Consider the following 18,623-nt stretch of genomic DNA (forward strand, 5'->3'; position numbering starts at 1 on the left):
ATTTCCCAATTTTACATATTTATGTAATTAATAATATAATAATATATTATAATATATTTCATATAGTAAAATATTTATCATGTAATATTATATAATTCATAGATGATAACATGATATAAAATTATTATAGTATGAAAATAATTAAAAGGAATATTCCGGGTTCAATACAAAATAAGGCAGCATATGTGGCATAATGTTGATTACCACAATAAATAATTTCGACTCGTCCCTCCTTTTCTATAAAAACAGCAACAACAACAAAAATCTGGGTAACAGTGAGTCACTTACAATGGAAGTGAATGGGGCCAATTTTTGGAGGGTTCAAAGGCAGAAATGTGAAGCTTGTAATTTCATAAAAGCACTTACATTAATTCTTTTGTTAAAACTTTTTGTATTATTTAAGCTGTAAAGTTGTTTAAATCATTGATTTAACAGTCGTTTTAGGTTTTGAGGGTTAATTGACACTACATCGTCATGGTAACAAAGTTGTAAAATAGGATATGTTTCACAGAAAAGGTTAGTGAGCAATTTTATCACACTAAAATTATGTTTACACGTATAACTTTAATGTCTTGTGGCTGTACTTTTGAAACAGTAAGTATTTGAACAATTACAGAATGGCCCCCATTCACTTCCATTGTAAGTGCCTTACTGGAACCCAGATATTATTATTTATTTATTTATTTTAAGAAAAGGAGGGACCAGTCAAAATGATTTTTTGTGGTAGTAAAGATTATTTCACAAACACTGTCGACTGAGCCTAACTTGTATTGAATCCAAAATATTCCTTTAAATTTATTTTATCAAATAATAAGTGTTTAATTGGACCTCTCAATAAATCCTTGATTGATACAATAAAGGCTACTAACACATTTTTGTTTACATATATTCCTACAGTAAGTTAAGAGAAATGTTGTAGTCAAAGCCATTCAACTTTCATTATAGGTATCCAGCAATGTAACATTTCTTTTTTTGACCAATGTGCTTGCAGCCTAAGACACCATGTTAAACAAACAGTCACAGTATCTTTGATACGAGTCAATATGTCAGCACAAGTAAGTAGACTTATGTAGTATTGCATTTAATTCTGGTACAATTAGATTATCTGAATGTCCTTCACCTTAAGTGGTGGTCTAAATTGTATTTGTTACAGGTGTAGTTGGCACTGCTGACCACATGTGAGTGCAGAGTGCCCTGCTTTTTGTCCAGTCTTATAAGAGGAAGAAATCTGAGAACTCTGAATGCTATTTTTTGACTCGGGTGTTTATTGCCTCTAAGGAAAATGGTGGATGAGGTTTCATTCTGCGCTCATCCTCTCGTTATCGCATTAGATGCTCATCCCAAACACACTTTACGACAGTTGATGAAATCAGACACCTTCACCATGCCATTATTTGCCTTCCTGTAATGAGAGAAGTCTTAGAGAAATAGCAGGCTTTATAGAGGGAAAGATGACAAGCCACTCATAAATCAAAATATTACACAAAAATAATAAGTCAGGGTTCAGCTATAGAAGACATTGCAGCTTGTTGCAGATCCATTTTTTACATATTTAGCATGATTTCTTATAATCTGTTTTTATCATTATTATTAAAACAACTACTTCTGTGACAACACCACATGAATACTTTTCCTATAATTAAAGGAATAGTATGTCCAAAAATTAAAACTTTGTAATTATTTGCTTATCCTCATGTCGTTCCAAAGTGACCACCGCTGTCAAGCTCTAAAGTAGACAAAACAAAACAAAAAACTCCAAAAATCACCATTAAAATAGGCCTAGACAAATGACTCGTGCTTCCTGTATATTCTTAGTCATCTGAAAATATTACGAAAAAATTATTTGTGTGAGGAACAATTTGTGTGAAGCTGTTATTCACTGAAAATCAATTATTTGTTGCATTCCACTGAAGAAATAACAGCATACAGGTTTGGAACAACATGAGGGTGGGTAAATAACAATAGAATTTTCAGTTATAGGTGTACTTTTCCAAACAATTTGAGACAATAAGTAACAAGTATATGAAATGATGCAGGAGGAATTTCACTCACGCTTGTGCCTCCAGGTAAGCAAGTGCTATGTCAACCTGGGCCTGGGAAACCTCTCGGTCCATCTCTACCAGATAGGTGTAAAGGTCATGGAACATCTCAAATGGTAAACATGCATCAGAGTGCATGCAGGTGGGGTCACTGCCCAGTATAAAGCATGCATGAGCCATAGACTTCCTAAATGTCTTTGAATACAAGAGCAAAACAAACTTAACAGCAATAGCCATCTTTTGAAGACATCATCCCATCCTCTCCATCTGACAATACATTTAATGAATCAGATATAATTAAGTGTAAATCACGTATCCTTGTATACTGTATATTCTACATTTTTATTTACCCCTCCTAGGTAGCTGCAGTTTAGAGCGAAGAATCTCATCCATTCAAGCTTTTCACCAAAAGAGCCGATAGAGAAGATGTGTGCAAGGAGTTCCTCAGCCAGACCAAAGCTCCGCCACACCTTCTCCACCTCCAGCTTATTTACTATGTCCATCATGCCCAGCTAACAAAAGAAAAGATGGCTTATACTATGTTTCTCTTTTGAATACAGTGTTTGGACAATTAGAAATGTGCCTGACCTTTGACATGTGTGTACTACCATATTAATGTATTTACATCATTTGTTATGATGCTTATATTGCAGTATCATGCATTCTGTTCGGTCATTTTTGACCGAAATACATTTTTTCCAGTGAAATAAAAATGGTTTCCTTTATCTGAGCGGTACAAGACAGTGACTTTTCCTCCACTTGCCATCTGAACACACACCAGAAAATGTAGACTTGATTCGATAAGTCTAAGTGGTCGTAAAAAAAACCCCATTGCTGCTCGTGGTCAAAACTGACGACCATAGGAAATGAATGGGAAAGACTAAAAAAACAGTGCACAACCACACACACACACTTACACACACAAAAATAACAAAGAGCAATAACAGAGAGCATTTTTTATTTATTTTGTTAAATAAAATCTACAAATCAGCCACTATGCAGCACATGCACACGTGCACGCGCGCGCACACACACACACACACACACCAAAAGAAGTGCATAATTTAATTGTTTTTACTTCAGGGAAAAATAAATGTTATCATTTCTTTAAAAAAAAAAAAGGACCTGTACTGTGTCTAGTCTAAAATTACCGTGAACAGCAAAGTAAGCAGCCCTTCTTGATCAGAATAGGAGGGTTAATCATTATTGATGTTTAGAATCATATAGTTGCACATTACATTTTAATTAAAACTAAATACATTTTAATGTAAATTAAGCTAAACTTTAGCTTCTTAACTTGAGTCAAAGTTATTCTACTATTGTATTTTTACAAATTCTAATTTTATTCTCACCAAATTTAGTTTGAGATCAAACAATAATTGGCCAACCCCCCATTGAATACCTCTGGTTAAATCAGTGTAGGTGGTTGAAGATATTATACTTCTATATTATTTTGAGCAGTGTTGGGTAAGTTACTCAAAAAAGTAATCAACTACAAATTACTATTTACTTCTCTAAAAATTGCAATCAGAATATTTGACTGATTACTTCCTTCACATTAGTAATTACTTTACTTTTAAATTACATCCTAAAGAAAAGTTTTGGTTTTCTGCTCAATGAATTCAAATTGTCTTTATTTCCTGCTTTATTGTCGCACACCCTTCAGCTGTCACAGAAACAAACAGACGTACATATGAACACATTAATTAATATTTTACATGTTTTCTGCACAAATAATATTAATTTAGAAACATGCCACTCAATTAATGTACTTAAAAGTAATTACCTTAACTAAAACTCAGTAACTGTCATAGGCTGTCATAGGCATAGATTTAAGTAGGGATGATAGGGACATGTCCCTATCAACTTTCAGAAAATCAGAAGTGTCCCGACCAACATTTGGGTAAATTTACCACACAGAAAATATTATAACTTAATACTATGTATTTATTTTCATTTTAACAACCATTAAAGGTCCTTAGTATAATTATTTAGATGTAAATCATTGTCCTACCTCTTCTGAAGCAGTGCATAAACGGTGTTGTCATGTGGCACCTGTTACTTTTCTCAGCGCTGTTCAGAATCACAGTCATTTGTACGATTTTTTTACAAATCATTTTCTGGAGATTACACGGGTGGATTTCCATTGGTATCTTACGTCCAGTCCTTGAAATGAATAGATTTTAACAAGCATACTTTTCGTGTACAAATGTTTCTTGTCTAAAAGTTTAAGAGTTTTGCATGCTGCCCAATGCAGGATTCTACTTTTTCAAGAGTGCTCTCTTGAGGAAGACACAAGGTTCAGGATATTAAGATGCTAATATAACTACCAATAAATGTTTTATTTTTGCACATCGGGATCAAAACCTTATCTATACACAGTCAATAAAATAAGGCATTTGTGATCAAAAAAGCTAAGCCTAAAGCCTACTTTGTTCAGGGAGGCCTTTTCAGATAAAAATGTAAATAAGCAATATGAGAAAAGATTATGTGGCAGTTAGGGGAGTTGAAAAGCAGAAAGTGTGGGAAAATGTCAATGCTCCATTCGCCTCACATTTGTTTATCTTGTGATGTCATTTTGCACATGTAAATTGTTAATTTACCCCTTCCCTTTGTTTAGATTTCCATTTATTAATGCTGGATTTTACAGAATGTCACTTCATGTCCCTTGGATTTCATTTTCTTGAGTTAAATCTTCTTGAAAAAGCTTGCATTTGATTTTGACCAATTAATCTTAGGGTTATCGCATCGCATATCGCTGTCACGTTATCCAAGTTTAATGCATATCACATTTTTCCTCCTTACCGTGCAGCCCTAGTGGTCAGTTCTTAATTTGTTTATTTTTTAGAAATTCTTTAAAAAAAAAAAAAAGCTAATATTTAATATGGTGATGCAAAGAGATACAACATGAGACTTGTTATATGAGGTAATAATGTTATTTTGCCTATATTACCAGACTGACTTTCTTGCATTTTCTTAATACTAACATTTTGAATATTATCCTTGCAATATGTCCCTACCAACTTTCAAACCAAACCTACGCCCTTGGTAACTGTAATATGATTACATGAACTTAAACTGTAATGTTTTACGCTACTTTTGACTAAAAAGTGATTTGATTACAGTTACTAATTACTTTGCAATCAGATTACACCTAACACTGATTATGAGTCTGTGGATAGTGGTCTTGAGATGTTTTTGTATGTTTCTGCCTGCCGTGCTGCATGATCTATGAAGTGCCTCACCTGTGCATGCATGGCAGTGAGAATTTCCGGTTTGAGGTCCACAGAGTCAGGCATGGGAAGCACCTCTCTCACAGGAAGAGGGTTTCCCTGGACCACCGCTCTGAAGTACCTGGAAAAGAACATCTTGCACTCACAAACTTTTCCTTACGTACTCTTCAGAATATGGATTTATCCTCATGAATGTTTGATGGTTTGAATTAAAGAGTTGCATTCTGCTTTCTCAGCAGATTCAATGAGTCTACAAAGTGATCCTTACAGAGCTGCCCATTCAGTAATATCCTCCGGCTGGGTTCTGATGGCATCCTCTGTAAACCGCATCAGAATAACTGGCAGTTCCGGAGGGATGACCGCTTGCCTTGGCGTGTGAGCCATTACAGGAGTCTAAACTGAGGCCTATACAGAGAATAACCATAGAAATCAATGCATCAGGTAGGTTAACGTAAAGAATAGCAAAATTAGACAAATATTGGCTGATTACTTAAACACTGTGTATTTTGTCGAATTCAGTGAGGAGGCTGTTTCAGATAAGATGTCAAGACATCAAATAATATTAAATACCTTACATGTACTTTTTAAGATTCCAAATAGAACCACTGAGACGCCTCTACTATGACGCCACAATTCCTCACGAGGGCGGTAGTAAACTATCTGCGAGCACATTCTCTCTTCATGTACAATAGTCTAAATCTGTAATATCTCTAAGAATGCTTTTCTTAGTCGTTAAAGTTATGTTATGCTCAAGAACAATGATTAACCTGCAAGTCAAGATAATGGTAATACAGCGTCATTCAGTACGTTTGGGTTTGTTTTTCATGGATATAGTATTAAATTCTGCCAGGGCCAAATCTGAATTACAGGAAGACCAAATTTCCTGGTTAGAGCCGAACAGGAATATTGCACTTCCAGAAACAACACAATTGTGCTCCAGTTCACGCATTTGATTTCAAAATAAACACCCTCATGTTCATTCTTAAGGGGGCGTGGTGATTGACAAGGGCGCTGATTGGTAGACTCCCACCAAATAAAACAATATAGAACCAAATGAATTTACCGTTATTTATATACTGTACTAATATACTGTATAATACTAGTGGAATTTAAATATGGACATATATGCTTAAATAGGCTATATGAACTAGAGAGAGAGAGAGAGAGTCCATATAGCTTTTTTGAGCATGTCTATAGGCTACATATTTACATTAACTATATATATATATATATATATATATATATATATGTGTGTGTGTGTGTGTGTGTGTGTGTGTGTGTGTATGTATATGTATATATGTATATATGTGTATATATATATATAGATAGATAGGTAGATAGATAGATAGATAGATATCAGATTTCTGTATTGGCAACGTTACTTTTGCTTTACTTACGTTATGAGAGTCTATTTCCAGAACTTGAATTTCTTCACAGAATATATAGACTATTACTGTCTTTATTGGTACCTATATAATAAATGCCTATCCTGACAGACCGGTTCATTGATTCTATGAACTGAAATAGGACCGTACCGAATGGTGACGGTAGGGGTTCTCGGGCCTCTTGAAAATACACACACACCCCATTATTAAGAAGCGCTTGAGCGCATCAGGAGAACAGATCGGTCCAGTTCTGCACGCTGCATCACAATAAAGATGAGCCTGTCTCGCGCGCCAGATCTACTATAGGCTATCTGTTTCAAAAATAACGGTTCCATTATTTGTACTTGCATAGTTTCATCTGTAATAGTGGGAGCCCGTTGTGGAAGGCAATTTGCGGTACCTCTAACAAGCGTGTAGGGGAGCTCTGCCATTATATTCACTGGGCTGTGCGAAACATCCAACGGATGGAGGAATATACTGTACCTACTACGAATTAGGCTAATAAGGGATTTTGCGAGAACGGCATTAACATCGCGTAAGCGGTTTTTATTTACGGATCTCTCTATCGGGGTTCCCCAGCGGTTGTCTTGCAGAGGTGGGTCAGCTTTGAACAATAGCGCCCGGTAGCGCGCTGGTGACAGTATCGCTGAGCGCAGAACCTCGCGCAACATCATCATCCGCTACTACGAGCGTTCACAAATGGAGATGGCCACGCGCTCTTGTATTCTTCACACATAGATTTGAAAGATCCGTAGGTGTGAAATCCGTTCAATCCACCACCATCATCGTCGTCCATCCGTGGGAACACACAGGCTATTCTGCAATGATGAATTCTGCCGAGGCGGCTGAGGAAGGACCGAATGATCCAGATACGGACCCGTTTTTCAAAACAGGTGAATAGCATATAGTACAGTATGAGCTTTTGTTCCAGTGAATGTCAATGAGTTTAATTCTGGTTCTGAGGAATTGGCCGTGTTTTACTCAGGTGCATCCATCCATTCGTGCACCTAGAGGTGTAGTTTCACTAATGAGAAATAAGCCCACACCTATGTGTTAATAATGTGTCCGGTTATATTTGAATGTCATAATTGAGTATCTGAATACACAGAACACCCATTATCTATCACATTGTACCTGTAGGCTATATAGCCTGCAATACATGTGTGATTGGACTGCCATGTTCCTCAAAAGCCAGTCTAATGTTCATAGTGTGCACTATGCAGACAGCAGTGCTTTGGCACGTTCAACGCCCTTGCATTGGTGTGTCTGGGTTGTTGTGCACAAGAGGAAGGAGTCCCCCTGTAAATAGGGCACTACTTCACCTGTCACTTTTTCCCGCACCTTCAACACATTCTTTAATTACATTACTATCACTTCTGGACGCGCCGGAGATCGCGCGGCGGGCACGGGAGTGGCTCTCGGCCTTTTGTCGGTCGTGACATTGATTCGTGTTTCTGAAGCAGAAGCCTGTTGATTCCCACAAACAGCAGAGTCAAACTACTGAACCTCCTCCACGAGGAACAGCAAAGAGCCTTAATATAAGAATTACCCGTTTAAAAGTCCAGCATGGCTGGGATGCTGTGTTTTGGAGGCTTGTCCCCAGCACCAAACCAGCACTAACCACCAGACTTACCAGCACGGACATTCATACTGGTCTAAACCGGTCTTTTTAATATCCTCCGGTCTCCATCTAGCCCTTGCTTATTTGTCCACCCTGATACCTCCACCAGCTGTGCTTGATTGATTTTATGTACTGTAAAGACTCACCAGCACTTGAACTATGACCCTTAACACTGACCTAGTTCTAGTTTGCTTGGCAACTTCAGGCACTGTGTGGCACTGTGTGTTGGAATGTGAGCAAGTATCACTGTATATTAAGTGTGAGTTAATGCATAGATCTGCACTCTGTGTTTTGTGAATACATGCATGTGTCATTTGCAGCAATCCATTTACCATGGACGCATGTGTTTACATGTGGACACTTTACAGTACACTGTATTGTATCAACTTTCAAATTTGGCAATGTGTGTATGATTTAATAATTTATATCAGTGGTTCTCAACTGGTTTTCCTTAAAGGAGTAGTTCACCCCAAAATGAAAATTCTCTCACCATTTGCCCACCCTCATGCCATCCCATATGTGTATAACTTTTTTCTTCTGCAGATCACAAACAAAGATTTTTAGAAGAATATTTAGGCTCTATAGGTCTGTACAATGCAAGTGAATGGTGGCCAGAACTTTGAAGCTCCAATAAGCATATCCAGTGGTTAAATCCATGTCTTCAGAAATGATAGGATAGGTGTGGGTGAGAAACAGATGAGTATTTAAAGGTGCACTCAGTCATTTTTTTCCCCTTAAAAACAAGTTTCACTTTTAAAGAATAAATCATGAACACTAACATAAAGTGAAGACTCCAGTCATATCAGTAACATTATTAGTGAACTTTAAAGCTGTTTAAATCTACATGGGGAGGGTCCCCTCATGGGGGCTGCCATGTTGAGATCACATGACCAGTCTAGCACCACTTGCTTATGGTGCGTTCACGTCATGTTGGAATTACCGTAATACCGAGATTCCGACTTGTAAAAAGCGTTCACGTTTTCGTAGAACTCGTAATAAGCTCCTACTTGACAGTCGTGACATCATGTGAAAAGAACCATTATGGCAGCGTCCTCAACAGTTAAAGGCAGAGAAATTGTTTTTCTGTTTGATATGCCATCTTATCTGTGGTGGGCTGTGCATTTAAAGTCTAGGCCTTCAGTGTAATTCATGCCATTAAGAAAACACAGTTTCTCAATGAATAAGACACGCTATGCCTTTGAGCATCATACATTATGTCGCAGCTATCTAGTAATACCAAAGGACATTTTAAAAACACGTCCACGCACAAAAGCCAGAACTTGAAACGACACTTAATGCTCAAACAAGCCTAATTTTAACTGCAGCATGACTGTTTTGTGAAATGAACAGCTCCCGAACAAATATTCAAAAATCATAATTTTCATATGAATCTACCAAGGAGGTCTATAATACCTGGAAAAATCTAGCTAATTATATTTGTGATTTAAATATTGCTTGCAATAAATTTCGTTTCGTCAGGGTACACGGTTATGCTGCGTTCCATTTAAGTTGGATGAGGGATATTCCTACTTGATATCTCAGACAATAAATGCATTCCATTCCACGATATTCGGAACTGCAATGCTCCTGTTAGCTTAGCAGGGGTTTGACTCTCATTAGAGATGTCTCCTAGCAACCCAACTGATAAACAATGCTGCAGCGCTCTCATTTGTGCTTCAGGTGTACGATTACCAAAAGAGATTATAATGTTTTATACACCCGTTTCTGCAGGCGTTTGTTAAACAAGCTTTAATATCATGTAATGTGGAAACGAACTCATTTATCGATATTACTTAATAAAGTGAATGTTTATCACTTACTTTGTATATCTCCCTGAGTGTCGACATGTTTGTGTGACATCATGCCCCTGCATCTCGGCAAAATCAGAGTTGAGAATTTCTGCACAAGCCTACAAGTTGTAATTCTGACTTCAAGATGCATTCCATTGTACTTTTCCTAGTAGGAAGTTGTAAACTCTGACTTTCCGAGTTGAATGGAACGCAGCACTACTTTTCAAAACTTGATCCGACACTGAATGCTCAAGCAGCATAATTTACTCTTAGAAAACTCCTGATGTTGCTATAACAATGCAAAAACACTTACTAATTTACTTGAAGTAAAAATCAGTCCTCCTTTCCTGTTTAATAAATTATGCAATCACACGGTCATGCAGAACCACTCAGGTTTGTAAATCCATAAGGATCTCTTTCTATGGAAAGCCAAATGATCTTTTAATGTTCCCAGCGTTACTCGTCGTAATTGCATTTTTACTAGTAAGAAGTACAATTACAGAGCTCTCTAATCCTAATTATTACTAGTAAGAATTTAATTGTAGAGCTCTGTAATTCAAATTCTTACTAGTAACAATTGAATTAGAGAGCTCTCTAATTGTACTTCTTACTAGTAAAAATGCAATTGTAGAGCTCTCTAATTTATTTCGTACTAGTAAAAATGCAATTACGACGAGTAACGCTGGGTGTATTAAAAGCTAATTGCGCTTGCCATATCTTTCTCAATGGTGATGTGGCAGTGACAGCCGACTGTCAGCAAGATCTTGCACTCTTCGCTTTCAAATTACGTACATCACTTAAAGTGTGATTGCGTCACTCAAGGCCAGCTGGAAGGCCTCGACCGGGACATATCCTAAAGACCACGCCCACCAAGAACAAATAAATCAATCTGATTGGCTGATGAATCTGACAATCTGACTTTAGTTGCGCATTCATTTGCACTGTTGAGGGATTCTGTGGAAATTCTGAAGGCCTGACGGGGTGGAGCTCAGACTCACGCGCTGCTTCTGCTAACGAGCTCGGCTTCAGGCATGCGATTTGTGAAACAGTTGTCACACTTTGCTCGTAAGCATCAAGGAATAAATTCTGACTGGATAAACTTTACGTTTTTCTCTGTTTGTTTGTAGATTAATTAGGAGTGGAAAGCGATTAAAAATACATAGGCAAAAAGGTGACTGAGAATGAAAGGATGAAAAATATTTATTTATTTGGCATGTCAGGCCAGTAGAGATGGCTTTGCTGGCCCTGAGAAATCACCACTGCATCTTATCATGCCACCGTTACCTGGAATGTTTTCTTTGTTCTTAAACATTTTCCAACAACATATTGAAGTGAATAAATGAATTAATGTAGTGATACAAATTTTGCTGTTATCAACAAAAAAGCCATTTTGGCATCATGTGTGTTGTCATAGAAACTAATAACTTCCAAGTTCTCAGGACGTGAATGGCTCAGAGTAGAACCTCAGAGTTGCCATCTCGTAATTACAGTAATTCTGACACGACGTGAATGCAGCATTAATCTCAGTAACCGACCTGTTATTGGACACTTCCACTGGTGGATTAAATTAATCATGGCTGACTGTGAAAAGCAAATTTCTACAGTGGCATCTGTAACTGAAAACTATTGAGTTTAAACAATGCTTCACCCACACCCCTAGGTGTCAGTGTAAGTCCAGATGTCATAAACAAAGCATTTACCGAGTGCACCTTTAAATCCTTTTTTACTATAAATCTCCACCTTTGACCAGCCCCGACCAGTATGTAGCAATATGCACGTAGAATGAGAATCGCCAAAATAACAAAAGAAGAATGTGGAAGTTAAAGTGGAGATTTATAGTAAAAATGTATGTTAAAAATCGACTTAAATATTGATCTGTTTCTCACCCAAACCTATTAAATTACTTCTGAAGACATGGATTTAACCACTGGAGTCGTATGGATTACTTTTATGCTGCCTTTATGTGATTTTATGGAGATTCAAAGTTTTGGACACCATTCACTTGCATTGTACGGACCTACAGAACTGAGAAATTCCTCAAAAAATCTTTGTTTGTGTTCTGCAGAAAACAGAAAGTCATCAGTGGCCTGAGAATTGTAATTTTGGGTGAACTATCCCTTTAAAGACTCAGATTTTTACAAAGGACATTAAGTTGCGACCCAAATAGTACCAAAACAATTTTGATGGTTTCATGCTCTCTGCAGCCAATAGTTCAAAGCACAAAACACATTGTGTTTGGCACAAATCATGTTATTATTATCATTTACAATGACCCCATATTTAGTGTAGTCTGGGCTGTATTTTCTTTTATCTTGCATAATTTTGTTTATGGATTCCAAGGATGACAGCATGTTCATGTTGGCATCTGCCTAATTTTTAGGAGTTTGTGCCAAATTACAGAAGAGTTTGATTGGACACACAAACTATGACATCAACAACTAAAAGATATGGGAAGCTTTTTCTTCTCCCTTTTTGGGTTGAAAGTTGAAAAGATGATTTATTTTGCAATCCTAATCATGCAAGATTAAATGGTTAGTTACATTTTATTTAGCATTGTTTTTCTCTTGCTGTCCCCTATCAGTACAGACCTTGGTCACGACCCACCAGTTGAGAACCGCTGATTTACAGTACAGGATTATCAGTATATGCACAGAGATTGCTGAACATGCTCAGAATAGTGGGTGAGCATGTATGTGTGTGTGTGTGCATGCTCAGAATACACACACTCTTTCTTTCCCTCATATCCCAGTTAACAGTAATAGCAGGAGGTGTGTATTAGGGCAGATTTCAGAGTGTCTTCTCCCTGTGAGCTGTGATCCCTCCCATGATGGAGATTGTCTGGCACGTGTCTCTCACACCCCCTGCCCTCTTATCCAACATATTCACTGTCTAATAGTGCCTGTATTTCTCCCTGTCTCTTCATCGGATTAGTATGTTCATACTGGATGGGATAATCATGCGCACCGTTTTGGACGTCTGGGAATCAGGCTGTCCCATATATCAGACATGGAATCAGGCAGAGATGGACAGTTCTGTGCCAGTGTGAGAGATCACAGTCACTTTGTGGGGACGGATGTCTCATTCAAGCACAGCATCCCTTCAGACACTTGTTTAAGGTGTAAGAAGGCAATAGAAAGAAAGAAACAGAGATTGGATGTTGGTTTAAAGAAATGTTCTGGGATGACTACAAGTTAAGCTCTATCAACAGCATCTGTGTTGCCCCATCGACCCATTAAACATTTTTGTTAATTTGTATATAAGCCACAATATTCCTTTAAGAGAGGGTTTTCTGGCATTTGTTGTTTTCATGCCTATATGAACATTCATCACTTACCTACCTTTTACGTGAGTGCATACAGTACAATGGCCCCAAAAAGTATTTGGACATTTGGACAAAATATCAAACCAATGCAATGACATTCATATGTTGTATTGTTACATTTGGGGCCATTGCATATATAAACCATTTAAACATAAAGCAAAAAAAAACAAAAAACATTTGCAGCTATTTGGAATTATGCAACTCGGCAAATAAGTTGATTTATTTCAAAGTAATTTAATTTGGACTACGCCCACAACAACTGGGGTTGCCTGATATTTGGCCTAAAAACCAAGAAGGTCCCCTGTGTTATATAAATGGAAACTTTTAAGCTGCTTAGCTTGTGGGTTCCTCTTGCTTTGACTGCTATTTGCTATGCCCAGAATTTTACAGTATTACATTAATCTGTCATGTGGTAAAACTGCTGTGTGTACTTTCTGATGTTATAGGCCTGAGCCAATGAAGTCATGTGCAAATGCTATATAAAAAATGCATATGATGTCATAATAAATACAAGCCTAGATATGTATGAATGGTTACAATGCATCTATTGGATTAAAAAAGCAACTACAAACTGATTAGAGTTTCTTGGCTAAATATTTTGGCATTTAAAGGATGAGATTTGCCAGAGAAAGTATGTTCACAGATCATTGTTACATGACTTATTCGCTCCAACCCCCTTGTGGCTTTCAGTCTGACTTTAAAGAACACATCTTGCACTGTTGTGAACCGCTCAACAGTTGAACTTACATTTGCTTATAAAATATCTTCATACATCCTAAGTTCATAGATCAGGGAGATACTGTTTTCCAGTTGGATGCCATTTAATTTGAAATCCCTCAATTTATATATGAAACGCATTAAACTGTGAAAACATATGAGGGGGAATCACTAAGAATGAATTGCGCCCGCTGAATGCAACATTGATTTGCATGCTTTTGACTTTAGTGAGTAATTGAGCAAGTTTTCAAGTCCAGATGTTTTGCTTGTAATTGTTTACTATAGGGAGACACATTGTTGTAATTGTGGACAGTCAAGCAGAGAACAGCAAAAAAAAAAAAAAAAAAACTTTGGATGGGAACTTGTTATGCAGCTTTCCATGCATGTGTCATCACACACTGAACTAGAAAGTGCCTCTACTTCCCAGAGTGCAATAGTACACAAAAGTATGAAAATTACTGGAGATAAGGTTTCGTCTTCAGATAATGGCATGACCTTTGCAACTTAGAGGTCAAACTGCATTGTTGTTATTTGTAAAGTTCATTTTGCGAACAAGACAGGAATTGAAAAGACAAAGTATTGTAATGTTCAAGGGATAAAATGAAAATACGTTCATAATTTTCCTTCCCCCCAACATTGTTTCAACCCCGTTTGACTTTTTTTATTCCGTGGAACACAAAAGGAGATGTTAGAAAGAATATTAGTCAGCCTCAGTCACTATTTTCATTGCCTCTTTTTCCATACAATGAAAGTGAATGGTGACTAAGGCTGTCATTCCCTAACATCTCCTTTTGTGTTCCATGGAAGAAAAGAAGTCATATGGGTTGGAACGACACAAGGGTAAGTAAATGATCACAGCATTTTTGAATGGAGTTACCTCTTAGAAATAGATGGTTCATAAATCCCCAAATAAATTATTAAAGGGATAGTTCACCCCAAAATTAAAATTCTCTCATTATTTACTCACCTTTATGCCATCCCAGATTTATATGACTTACTTTCATCTGCTGAGCTCAAATGAAGATTTTTAGAAGAATTTCTCAGTTCTTTTGATCCATACAGTTCCAAAAATCACAAGTCAGCATAAAAGTAATCCATAAAACACCAGTGGTTAAATCAATGTCTTCAGAAGTCATATGATAGGTGTGGGTGAAAAACAGATCAATATTTAAGTCCTTTTCTTGTGTTTTTGGTGGTTCACATTCTTCATGCATATTGGCCACTAAGAAAAAAGGACTTATATATTGATCCGTTTCTCACCCACACCTATCATATCATTTCTGAAGATATGGATTAAAACACTGGAGTTGTCTTGATTACTTTTATGATGCCTTTATGCAGGGGCAGACTGGCCATAGGGAGAACCGGGACTTTTCCCTGTGGGCGATAAGCTGAAACGGGCCGCAGCGTTATGCTGAATGGGCCGCGACTGGCTGAAGAGTGCCACAAAATGGCGGCAGGTTATGCCGAAGGGGGCCACGATATGCAGAAAAGGACAGCAGCAGCCCCCCCCCCCCCCCACCAACACACACAACTTTTGGGCCGATTTCTATGTAAAATCCAGGGCCGATTTCTCTTCCCAGACCGCCCCTGACTTTAAGTGCTTTTATGTGGGCACAAGGTGACTTCCTGTTTCTTATTCTGGTTGCTACCGGCACGCTGCACGAGTCTGTTTGTTTGTAGCTTGCTAGTCTACTTAGCATTGCTTATTCCTCTATGCTCATCTTTTATCTTTTGCCATTTTACCACGTGCTTAATTTTTTTCTCTCTTTTCTACTGTTTCAACTGCGTGTATGTTACCGTGCGCACCCGTTTTCTTTGTTTTTCTTTTTCCGCTTGTCTACATCTCGCATTTCGACTGCGTGCATTCGTTTTCTCTTCTGTGTTTTGCACGGATTATTGCATCAATCTCAAACATCTGCTGATCAGGAACCAACACAACAACCGCAAACAACTGCGTGAGGGAATCACATCGATCTCAAACCCTCGCAGCTCAAGAACAACCATAACAACAACAACAACAACAACAAACATTTGCGGTAAGTCATGGCATCCGCTCATATTAGTGCTTCCTGCATTGCATGCCACATGTTTACTATAGCTTCTTCCGTCAGCAGTGAGGAGTTTACATGTGATAAATGTAAGGAATTAGTCAGGCTGACGGAGAAGTTTAATGAGTTAGAGACATTCATCTGAACGCTAATGGAGGTCAATGAGAAAGAAAAGCCGGTAGATACTGTTTCGAAAAGCCGGTAGATACTGTTTCAGATGTGGGTAGTGCAGCGAGCAACACAAACACTTTCTGGCTGTAGAGCCCCCGCGGCAGGGCATCTGGGTGACGTCTTGGCAACATACTCGCTCAGCAAAGTGACACCACTCTCCCGTTCCTCTTAGGGTTCCCAAATGATTCTCCCACTCAGTGATGCACCCACTGAGAATCATGTTGAAAGTGTCCTGGTTCTAGGAGATTCTATTGTAAGGAACGTGGAAATAGAGACTCCAGCCACTATTGTTAAATGCATTTCTGGTGCCAGAGTATCTGACATCAGATCAAATTTACAAGTGCTGGCTAATGCTAAATGTATATTTTCTCAAATTGTTATTCATGTACTAACAATGTCCAGCTTCGCTAGTTGGAGATCACTAAAGATAATGTTAAAGAGGTGTGTGAACTTGCAAAAATGATGTCAGACACTGTAATATGCTGTGGCCCCCTCCTTGCTCATCGCAGTGATGAGGTTTATAGTAGATTAGTGTCACTGAATGGATGGATGTTTGAGTGGTGTCCAGAGAATAGAATAGGATTTATAGACAATTGGAAGAGTTTTTGGGGTAGACCTGACATGCTAAAGAGAGACGGACTCCATCCCTCCAGGGAAGGTGCTGCTCTCTTCTCTAGTAATTTGGCTCATAGTCTTAATAGTGATAGTATTTGACTAACCTGGGCCCAGGTCAGGAAGCAGACAAACTGGCTAATCTGAATGTCTTCTAGCTGCCTTGAGACGTCACACAGGTCACATAAACAACAACACATAAAGACTGTATCACCTAGATATCATATAGAGACTGTATCTGTTCCCCGAACTACCAAACACAAACCCCTCCCTAAATCATTTAGAAATTTTTTTATTAAGGTCAAACTTGAACAAAACAAAAAAATTAAAGATAAACATCATATGAAGGTAGGGCTACTAAACATTAGATCTCTTTCTACCAAAGCACTAATTGTAAATGAAATTACAGGTCATAGTTTGGATGTGCTCTGTTTGACCGAAACCTGGCTTAAACTGGATGAATATATTAGTTTAAATGAATCTACTCCCCCAGGTTATTGTTACAAACATGAGCCTCACCTGAAGGGTCGAGGAGGAGGTGTTGCTGCAATTTACAGTGACGTTTTTGATGTTACTCAGAGGACATGATATGTTTAAGTCTTTTGAACTAATAATGCTTAATGTGACACCGTCAGATACAGTTAAAAAATCTCTGTTGTCTTTTGTGCTTGTTACAGTATATAGATCACCTGGGCCGCATTCTGATTTCCTTGGTGAATTTGCAAATTTTCTATCAGATCTAGTAGTTACTGTGGATAGAGCTTTAATTGTTGGTGACTTCAACATTCACATAGATAATGAAAATGACACATTGGGATTAGCATTTATCGATATTCTAAACTCTCTTGGAGTCAGGACCAACTCATCGCCATAATCATATGCTAGATTTAATTCTGTCATATGTAGTTGATATTGATACTATAGAAATTCTGCCGCAGAGCGATGACATCTCAGATCATTACCTCGTCTCTTGTATGCTACGATCAGCTAATGTCACTCAATCTACACCACACTGTCGTTCAGGTAGAACTATTCTTTCGACCATTAAAGATAGCTTCACTAATAATCTTCCAGATTTATCTCATATACTCAGTAAACCAAAAAGTCTAGAAGAACTTGAAGTAATATCAGAAATATAAATAGCCTCCTCTAGCACTCTTGATAGTGTCATCCCCCTTCGATTAAAGAAATTAAAGAAAAAAGCCCTGGTACAATGATCACACTCATGCTGTCAAGAGAGCACCTCGAAAAATGGAACGCAAGTGGAAGAATACAAAATTAGAGGTATTTCGTGGTGCATGGAAGGATAGTGTCTGTAGCTACAGACAGGCACTAAAAGCTGCCAGGTCAGCATATTTTAGCAAACTCATAGAAAATAACCACAACAATCCTAGGTGTTTATTCAGTACTGTGGCTAAATTGGTTAGGAATAAAGCCTCAGCTGAACCAGATATTCTGTCACAGCACAATAATAATGACTTCAGGAATTTCTTTACTGATAAAATTTAAATAATCAGAAATAAAATTGTAATTATGCAATCGTCTGTCACAGTACCAAAGGAAACAGTATCTCATAATTTTCATTATGAGCAACTTCAATCCTTCGCTGTCATAGTTCATGAAGAGCTAACAAAACTTATCGGAACATCAAAAGCCAAAAAATGTATGTTAGATCCAATACC

The 18,623-nt window shown here is 37.7% G+C and overlaps 2 protein-coding genes across 2 annotated transcripts in view; one reads left to right on the forward strand and one right to left on the reverse strand.

Annotated features, from left to right (window-relative positions):
* Window positions 1-1,277: 1,277 nt before the first annotated feature.
* Window positions 1,278-7,182, reverse strand: LOC127449168 (ropporin-1-like protein). The gene is made up of 6 exons (XM_051712408.1): window positions 7,058-7,182; window positions 5,541-5,677; window positions 5,285-5,393; window positions 2,390-2,551; window positions 2,053-2,234; window positions 1,278-1,402 (listed from the first exon to the last, which is right to left on the reverse strand). The coding sequence occupies exons 2-6, from the start codon at window positions 5,654-5,656 to the stop codon at window positions 1,336-1,338; spliced, it is 636 nt and encodes a 211-aa protein (XP_051568368.1). The 5' UTR covers window positions 5,657-5,677; window positions 7,058-7,182; the 3' UTR covers window positions 1,278-1,335.
* Window positions 7,183-7,338: 156 nt separating this feature from the next.
* Window positions 7,339-18,623, forward strand: part of LOC127449144 (kalirin-like) — a 122,649-nt gene continuing 111,364 nt past the window's right edge. The window contains exon 1 of the mRNA XM_051712374.1: window positions 7,339-7,550. Coding sequence (XP_051568334.1) covers window positions 7,481-7,550 — 70 coding nt within the window. The 5' untranslated portion in view covers window positions 7,339-7,480. The remainder of the gene's footprint in view (window positions 7,551-18,623) is intronic.

This window comes from Myxocyprinus asiaticus, chromosome 12 (genome assembly GCF_019703515.2).
Source record: "Myxocyprinus asiaticus isolate MX2 ecotype Aquarium Trade chromosome 12, UBuf_Myxa_2, whole genome shotgun sequence".
NCBI lineage: Eukaryota > Metazoa > Chordata > Actinopteri > Cypriniformes > Catostomidae > Myxocyprinus > Myxocyprinus asiaticus.

Bases quoted from the DNA above. Each gene is read 5' to 3' on its own strand.
- LOC127449168 (XM_051712408.1), bottom strand. From the start codon at position 5,656: ATGGCTCACACGCCAAGGCAAGCGGTCATCCCTCCGGAACTGCCAGTT. The intron at 5,394-5,540 runs GTAAGGATCACT...GTTCTTTTCCAG, and splicing joins ATTACTGAATGGGCAGCTCT to GTACTTCAGAGCGGTGGTCC. The intron at 2,235-2,389 runs GTAAATAAAAAT...TTGTATTCAAAG, and splicing joins ACTGCAGCTACCTAGGAGGG to ACATTTAGGAAGTCTATGGC.